This window comes from Hyposmocoma kahamanoa, unplaced genomic scaffold (assembly GCF_003589595.1).
Source record: "Hyposmocoma kahamanoa isolate Upper Pololo Valley unplaced genomic scaffold, ASM358959v1 99702, whole genome shotgun sequence".
NCBI classification, from domain to species: Eukaryota; Metazoa; Arthropoda; class Insecta; order Lepidoptera; family Cosmopterigidae; genus Hyposmocoma; species Hyposmocoma kahamanoa.
The window spans coordinates 4,572,284-4,582,045 of record NW_020656001.1 but is presented as its reverse complement, the minus strand read 5'-3'; the positions used below and the strand labels follow the sequence as shown (position 1 = coordinate 4,582,045).

Below are 9,762 nucleotides of genomic sequence, written 5' to 3'. Positions count from 1 at the left end.
TAATAATAATCATTGATCCACCTTTATTTCAGTTCTTTCTTACGAGCGCCCTAACTATTATACATAATGTTTCACGTTGTTAATTGCTTCGTAGTCTTTCAACCAGTGTTCTGTTACACAAAACACGTCAACGGAAATATCGTTTAAAAAAAACTTAATTGTAATGTTTTGCCAGAAAAGCCTTGAATGTTTTGATGAACTAAAACATCACCTCAGCTGCTTATAAGGATTAGAGATGTCTCAGACGTCTACGCGAACTGTATTACTGACGACGCAAGTGCAGCCGTTATCTACGGCACATATTTACGTATATTCTCATGGTTGCACAGGTCTTCGTCGAAATGGATGTATTCTACACAGCTCCTACGATCCCGACCACTCCGCTGGACGAGTCGGCGTGTCGTAGCGAGCGAAGCTCGTTGAAAGGCTCGAACTCGGCTCAACCATCCACGCACGGCTCGGCGTCTGGCTCACTGCACAGTTCCGCAGTTCAATCCGACGCCGACGACGACCACGCCCTCGAAGATCTGCAACGCAATTTCGCCATACTCGAGCACTCCTTACAGAACAAAGAAACCGTTGTCGACATCGAGTCGGGCGACGACACTCGCACCCGTCGATTCCGAAATGTGGGAAAACGCTTTCTGAAGTAAGTGCCCTTAAACTACGCTAAGCTTAATCCGTAGGTCCATTGTATTGCCTTATCAAAATGCAACGTTGTCAATAGGCGCGGCTTGTCCGTGGGGGCAGAGAAAGTGGTCACTATATCGGAGCGTGAACGCGGCAGCAAGCGCCATTTGACGTTAAGAAGCGTGAGAAGCCTCATTCGATTTGGAAAAACTAGACCACGCGGCAGCAGTGGCGACGAAGAGCAGGGTCTGCTGGACATCGCCGCCGGGCCCTCCAGCGAGCCCGACCGTCCAGTCAGTCAGACATCCATCTCCTCCGATGAAATACTAGTCGACACTCGCTCGCCAACCGACACCCCCAAACTTAAGAAAAGGCAAGTGAACTTAGAGTATGTCTGTCAAATCAGCACGAATATGACTGGCAAGAATGGCAATGGCACTATCATTAAATGTATGACTATAGATATAGTTTTGTATTGTACTTGTAACAGCATAATTATGTTCCTATGTGACACAGGCATAAATGTATACACCCATTAATTGAAAACTAAAAAACTCTACTAATTAAGTTTCTTCCCTACTTAATTTTAAAAATATAAATGTAACTTGAGGTTGTGCAGAAACACTGCTCTGGACGTGGGCGGTCTGTCGGCGCTGAAGGCAGCCGACTTCCAAGTTTGCGTGACGGTGATCGAAGCACGGCAGCTGGCCGGCCTCAACATGGATCCCGTAGTCTGCGTTCAAGTCGGTGATGTGCGCAAGTACACCAGTGTCAAGGAGAGCACCAACTGCCCTTACTACAATGAGGTAATTTCTCGAACTACGCCGCTGTTGTAAGTAACATTTGCTGTGTGCGCTGGCCCCCAAGCGACAGTTGCCGGCAAACCACGTTACAAGAAAATAACACGCATTAAAAAGCAAGTAATTCCAAAAATAGTTTAGCGAATCGTATAAAATTTTTTTCACATCACGGGCACAAATATGTTCAGCCTACGCATATTCCGCCTTTGTTTTTATGAAACACCATTGTTTCATAGTGAAGAACCATTCACAATACTTGACGTGTACATAGAGAATTGTTAAAGCGAGTCATGCATAAAGTGTTTAGACAATTTTGTATAATGTAACTGATTCTTAAGAAATTGGCACACTTTTTAATACCTATATGTACTGAGCAAAGGTGGAACAGCTCTTCAACGAGCATTCAAGGCGTTTGAACATTGAAATCTTCATCAAACAACTGGAAAAGTCCGTTTCATTTCCTTGGAAACGAGCCACTGACAATAATTTGTTTGTTAACTGAAATTGTGATAGTCAATGCAGACAGTTCAATCCACCTGTTATGTGTACGTAGAACACAAATTCTAATTGAAATTTACTTGTCCACAGTACTTTGTGTTTGACTTCCATATGCCGCCGATAATGCTGTTCGATAAAATTATCACTTTATCGGTAAGTGACTTGAAATTGTTACTCGTTTTTAATAGGTTTCTATCCATTATTTAACCAGCAAAGCGGCCACGCGAATATTTCAATCATTGTATCCTAAAGGTTTTCTTTGACCCGATTTAGTATGCTTTACTCATTATTTTACATCCAATTGAGGTGTAGAACGTCAACAATGTCGTAGGGTTATAAATGTCTTTATATCACAGTTTTACATAATCACATTACATTATATATCATCTCCCAGCAAAGGCACGTAATAAGATTAATGGAACACTGTGCAACGAACACACTTAGGCTGCTAACAGATTGACTGCATTGATTGGTTTGTAGTTAACGCGTGAAGTCGTAATCGACTTCATGCTGCCGCAATGATTACGACTTCACGGACTGCCGTTAGCAGCCTTACTCGGACACGTGACGTCGTCAGCGACTCTGGCGCAGGCGACAATGTGGCATCGCGGGCCGCTATGAAAAGTTATTGAGTAAACTAATCACGTATTTATTAACAATATAAATAAAGGTCTAATTGAATACAAACCAAGAGTTATTAGGACAATGGCAACAAATTATAAAGAGATCTATTCATACATATTCGTCTGTATATAAAAAATAAACTCCAATACAGAGTGTGCTATTTTGACCTATATACGAATAATAATACACTTGTTATGTACATACTATCTAGATGGATGTAATAAAATTGATTAGACTCTGCCAATACTGTGTAATACCACCGAGTAATTTTTATGCAATAGGCGGTGATACTTATTTGCGCTCTAGAGAAAAAGAATAAAAATGGGCATAACATTCTTATAATATGTATTCTACTAAAGTCAAAACAAATCCTTGGAACAAGAATGCTGTAATTTTTGTAGTGTTCATATAGAATCTTATATCACACGTAAGTATAATATTTTCTGCGCTAGAGACAGAGCGGGCTTGACGAAGCCTTAAAAGGCATAGGTACCTTTGAGAAAAGTAAAACTGAATTTTAACGACTGACTGTCTTACTCTTCCGAGCCCAAAGTTTCCTTTTGTGTGTTAACCGAGCAAAATGTTATTTCAGTTCGACTATTTTTAAAACCTCTATTCGCATGAATCACTTCAATTTGGCACGAGGTGATTCCGTGCGGGATAGGTTGGATTGCCTCCCTAGCAGGGACGAAACATCGAAAAGCTCTCCAACTGTACGGCTACATAATTGAATACACCCTTATCCGAGTGGGCCCATTACGTATTCGTTCCGGCCACTCCGCGCTGCTCGCCGGCCCGGCGCAGCGGCTGACTGGGGCTTTGGTGCACGTACCGCGTAATGTTGAATGCACGACGCCACAACCCGACGCCGCCCCGTAGCTGCTCATACTTGCTGCTATGAGTGTGTAAGAACTGAACACTCTACATACAAAATATAACACACATGTCAGTACGCACGTTAATGTAAGTATTAGCGCCTCGTTTCAGTTGCAGCTTTGAGTGAGCATATTAGATATACAGACGTTAATTTAGTGCAACAATCTATAATCAAATCCGCCATTACTTTTGTTATGTGTGAAGCGGCACATGTTTATTTACTCAATGTTATACGTACTAAATTACGCGAGTAACATATCATATTAATTAACATTGTAATTGTCTATTGAAATCTATTTCATAACCAGTCGGCCGGAAAAACCCTTAATGTCCACATTCCGAGCTCACGCTTTTTCTGACCAGCTCAAGCTGATTCCCGCGAACTTACTTGTTCGACTATCGACTCTGGAATTCCTATCGTCGTATCTGCCAATTCCGTGACTGTTTTATGAATTCGCTCAAAACCTGATAAACAGTTGTAAATTTCATCTAAGAATTTGTTTTCAATAATAATAGGCCGTGTTTCTAATGGCCGCCTACTAATTTTCAATGTCGAATTCTCGTAAACATTGTAGGTTGTTTCAATGCAAATAGATTCAAAGCTATTGTTGTACGCCTTCTTACCACACAACAATTGCTTCGTAAAAGAAAGCATAAAATGTAATTGTTGCGTGGGCCTAAAATGATTGATACATGGCGGTGCAGGCGGTTCCCGGATTTACTACAAATAAGAGTTCTCAGGATCTAGAAATTGTCAGAGGCGGGAATTCTACCCGAGTGATATACTTGAACAGCGAACCCGTCGCTACGATTATCGCCTTTACTCAAAGGTTTGTGAATCAAAGGACTCTCACTAATTCGTTTCTAGAGGAAAACAGAGAATATTAAATATATCTCAAGGTCTTTATGCTAAAGCGAATCTAATCCCCGATATTGACAGCGATATCAGTGAGCTCAAGTAACATAAAAAATCGTGCTGACATGCTGTAATTAGGAATGCGTTCATTATTTTGAAAAAGTAACTCTAATATATTTAGACTTCAACAATGGAGCCCGTGGCGCTCATATCCACTTCTGTATCGTGTTAAAACGTTCTTGTAAAAACCTAATTATATCGGTCTTTATGAATAGCTACAACGAATGCGGACACAAATAAAAGAACAAGCAAAGAAACATGAACAAGAAAATAAAAGAAACAGTTAATGTTATTTCAACTTGTTTGTGTACTTTTGTTGAATGCGTTAACGTTGCTTTGATTTTATATAAGAGAGAGAGATTTAAATTATCCTTTTTTATTTGTCAAACATCAATAAATGCACATCACCTACTACACACTTTGCCTTGCCGTGTACAAAGTACTCATTGATGGCCGTGCAAGTCATAATACGATAACATCCATTCATTGTAAATAATTCACAATTTGTGACACTTTTTAAAATTCTAAATAAACAATTGAAAAAACCTGCGTACAATTAACAACAACAAATAATCGCGTTGCATTTATTGAAGTTCAATTTTAAAGTAAAAGTAGTTTACGAGAAGATCGTTATCGCTTATTACATTAGGTAAGTGCCTAAGATCGGTGAAAACTTGTGATTCGCACATAACGTCTACACAATGAAAGTACAAATAGAATGGAATAACAAATATTTTGTTCGGTATCGAAAGTCTGTTTAGCCGAAATTATTGAAAGCTGAACGCAGAACGCTCGAATGAGCAGCCAGCCGGTGGCTATTTCCCGATACACGATCCCTGTGCCGTGTAAACACCCCTTCGGCAGAACTGTTAGCTCCGGCCAACGCCCAATTAAAACGGCGGATACATCCGATTTATCGTTGTGTACAAGAATACGTACTTGAAAACTATTAAAATGGAAAATATGTAAAACAGAACAACGTTCTGCCAGTTGCATTAACATGCGGAAGAAGTCACCACTAACCGTATATTCAGCGCCCCACTGACTGGCGACTGACTATTTCTAACTAGAAAAGGCGTGGACTCTCGGAAAGACAAAGATCAAGATCACAAAGTTTATCTACAAAAATTGATTGACGCGTTATTTTCAAGCGAAAATATCCGAAATATTCTCGCTCACGGCCAGTCATTTTTTCACGCCTCTTTATCCGACGTGCTTAATGCTGTATATATTAGCGATTACGTCTGTGTGACATAAATTATGGCCACTTAGCGTACTGACAGGTGAATGTACCTTCTAAGTGCTTATTCGTTGAATTATTATGTTTTTACAAATATACTTCTGTGAAAAAATGTAGTACGATGCGGTGTAGTGAAGTCGCGTGCATCGTGACGATTGTTCGCAGGTGTTGCAGTCGCGCAACATTCTCCGCGCCAACAAGCTGCTTGGCAGCTTCAAGCTGGACGTGGCCACAGTCTGGAGCCAGCCGGGTACGTGCTCTCACTGTTGTATAGTACTTATTACCACTGACTAAACACTGCCGCCGCTCAGTACAATGATAGAGCGCTAGAGCTCTTTTATATCGAGTTGAAACTATGGAAATATTAATCACAGGGTATTGTTTGATACGACGACGCCGATAGGAGAATTCCGCGAACAGACCGAAATTGGTGTGTTTCCGAATACATACACTGCACAACATTTCGACCATTTGCCGTTCTCATTTCCATTCAGTCAATACAAAAGAGCAGCTGCGCTGTACTGTACCCCTTAACGTATCGTGAAACATAAGAGCTGAACACCATCAAATGCAAATAGCCAACTCAGACATCCTTCAAATATAATTACCAACACTGCTAATTTAATACAACCCGCACATCACCTTGGTGTTCCGCCAGTCTGTTAAACGGATCGGATGCAATTTCAAACAAACACTTTAAGACGTGATCTTCGCTTAAACAAATGAATGCGTTTGTGCCCTTGCATATTTGGGCCACAATACGAAAATTTCGTTAATTCACATCACTGTTTACTGTATCGAGGCAGCGCGGTGGACTAATGTATGGGCAGTGACTGTACTTGTCTTTGTTTATACCCCGCTCGCGTGATGATCATTCTTAGTATTGTAAAAAGTTGCAATTAATTTGGAGGCTCGTGAACATTCTGGTGGTCGCTTTTAGTGCCAGAAGCGGAATCAAATATCTACCTCTATATGTTCCCTCACCCGCGTACAAAAACACTTTGGATACTTCTGTAGTAAGAGAAAGAGTCATGCTCATCCATGGATTTAGCATTGGTACATACTAAATCTGTGCACACCACATGCTCACAAATTAATGACGCCTGCAGTTTTTCCCGTAACATTCTGACACTAAATAAATATCACAACTGCATATAAGAAGTGATGGCCTAATAATGTACACCTGTAAATTGTGTAGTACCTACGTTAAAGATATTAATAAATAGTAAATGACTGCATTGTAAAAACAACATCATACCCTGTGCCAGCTCTGCATGTTTGCATACTTTGTTTTTAACTATAGTATATTGAGTACATTTTGGGACTATCGTCGCCTGAACTAAACAAAGCACCATCATGGTGTTTGTGTCACATATTTAATACTTTATAAACACACATACGACAGTGTGTGCTGTCAGTAAAAGCACAATTAACTTAAGAGAAACGGAATCGGTTCTATTGCGCGTGTGCGCGTCCGGGACACTGGCTTTATTTCATAATTCATTTTTTTTACAAACGAAATTTAAGCCATTTCAAAAATGTATGTCGTATACTATACGTGTTCTAGTTCAGTTGATATTTAAAAAAATAGTGGTATATGTAAATTACCTATTGAATACAAGAGGTAAGTTTGTGTTTCTTTTTCTACTCTGAAAATTTTTGGGAATCGAAGGACTTTCGCTGTTATACGGAATCAACCAAAGCCGTTTGAGGTCATATCGACTCGTAACGACAAATTAATTGCATAAACGTGTGTTGGAGACGGGTGGCATATATATTAACTGCTATTAACTTAATATATTAGTCTCTTATCACGTTACTTTTGTCTGATGTATTGCTCACCTATTACACTGTAATAGTAACTGTTTGTATTTAATATGTACTTCAGCTCACGTGTCATGTGACACCAGCGCGAGCGAGACGATTGTACCTACTTTAAAACGTTACTGCCTACCCATGTATTTGTATTCAGTTATCTTAAAAAAGTAGTACGTATCTATATATTACTAGCTCTGATAATAAAAATACACGCCATATTCTCTGTAATTTATTGTACAGTTACCATAGCGTTGTTTTATCAAATTCATGAAAATGTTTCCAATATTTTCTATCTTTGATGTCGCGCGTTATGTTTGGGACGTCGCAAATCGAAATATACCAATTGTACTTATTCTCCTTGACAAATCGACGATTTCATAGGGAATTCCCTAGTTTGAGGTCACGCAATTGGTGCGGTTGTTTGGCACTTAAAAAAATCACAATAATTGTTATCTGAATGTACAATCGGTAACCAATTACGTAGGCGACAAATATGGGCAACGAACAACCTGATTGCGATTGTTCTAAATGTAACGCAACGAAAAACCTTGGCATCTGCCTTCGCTGTGCATGTTCCTTGTTCTATTTAAGCACCTATCTTTATGTATTCACGCTATTTCAGACTGTCCCGAGATCGGCTGAGTGTCGCGCCTTACTTCATCATGCCTTTTTAGGTGATAAGTATACCTTGGATTGATAAACGCTTTTGGTCATGTGCTAATTAACCGCTTGCCTTAAATCGATCGTTTATTGGACGTTATACTATACAAGCCATATTTGCCGGGATTGTGCAACAACCTCAAATAAATTTCTATAAATATTTCTTTTATTTCTTTGCTACCCCGAGAATCTAGTGAAAGTTCAGTCTGTAGAAATAGGTTGTTTTTACCACCCTCTCTCCGAGCCCCGTATAAAACTAAAAAAATAAAAACTCAAGCGCAACAGTTACACACATCACCACCAAAAATATACCCACACGCATTTCTCCTCTTATCATGTGAACGCGGGGAAGTAAGTCAAAGATACGTGCTGTCGTCCGTAAGCCAAGTCATTTTACTATTCACCACGTACGACAATGTTCTTTAGTTGAAGTCTGTTTATGCCTACAGACTCCTTACAAAATCTTCAATCTATTCGCCTTTTAACAACTTGATCGTGCCTTCAAACGTGGCATAGCTTTAGACTCGGGCGAAGCTTAGTCGAAATCGTACCTATAAAGGGGTCTACCGATCGGTCCGACCCGCGCAGGTGGTATCGACGGTCTCGTTTCTAGAATCATGTCATAAGATTAGATTAGAAATAAGCCAAGCCGGGCTAAGTCGCCGAGTCGGTGGGTTCGATCTGTAGCCCCCTAAAGTTACACAATTTTCGATACACGTGGCAATTCAACACGTGGACCTCTCTAAAGTGTGGCGCATAAGCTCACCTACACATAAAATATATAAATAAAAATACGAAGTATCGTTCATATTTTGCGTGATCAATAATAATAATATCTGCTGACGAGGACCGGTTGCGTGGGGGCCGAACTTTGCTAACAACTTCCTTTGGATCGTCCCCTGTTTCATTGCTCATAAAGTATACTTCCGTTGAAGCAATTCGCTTATTGAAAGAAAGAATATCTTTACATGCCTCAAGCGTTTAAGAATTAGCTTGTATTAATTACATAAACTGTTCCGTTGAAACTTTTAGTATGATTTAAATTGCTAACGGTCGTCGTTTCTTATTACTTACCAATAAACGATCGATTTTGTTTCCTGTTTAGTAATTTATTTTATAAGAACGCTGCATCATAATCATTTCCTCGAATTATTACCATTATTTTAATTCTTGAGCTTGATTATTTATCCTTTATTAACAATGACTTACTGAATGAATGAAATTAACTTTTCTCAATTTGTAAAAGAGAACCGAAATTAAATTAAGTCCAGAGGCACTCCTCAAATTTACTCTGGTACTCACGGTACTGTCACCTCCAATAAAATGTATACGTGTAGCTACAACAATTTGTTAAATATTTGTTGAAGTAATGAAATATATAATAACGTCTATATTATGAAACTTTAATGGATAAGACATAACAATTTGACAAATGTTTACGAAAATTGTTGGTTGAAGGTTAGTAGCAGCAGCTCCTTGTGAAAGACTTCGTCTAGAGAAGTACTGCCACCTTGTCTATTACTGCAGTATGCAGCAGAGCACAGCATGGGACTTGTCAACCTACGTCTCAGGTTGACTGGCGCAGTGGCAGCCTCATGTCTTTACGATCAATGCAACTGTTATGGATAGGCGTGTCGCTGACCACCAAGCGCACGACTCGTTCGTCCCGTCACTTGGTGTAAAAGAAGCAATATAAATAC

The 9,762-nt window shown here is 39.6% G+C and overlaps 1 protein-coding gene across 1 annotated transcript in view; it reads left to right on the top strand.

Moving 5' to 3' along the window:
• LOC113239174 (otoferlin-like) overlaps window positions 1-9,762 on the top strand; it is an 80,398-nt gene that overhangs the window by 53,685 nt on the left and 16,951 nt on the right. Inside the window, exons 5-9 of the mRNA XM_026476044.1 lie at window positions 330-649; window positions 728-1,003; window positions 1,250-1,436; window positions 2,019-2,081; window positions 5,750-5,834. Coding sequence (XP_026331829.1) covers window positions 330-649; window positions 728-1,003; window positions 1,250-1,436; window positions 2,019-2,081; window positions 5,750-5,834 — 931 coding nt within the window. The remainder of the gene's footprint in view (window positions 1-329; window positions 650-727; window positions 1,004-1,249; window positions 1,437-2,018; window positions 2,082-5,749; window positions 5,835-9,762) is intronic.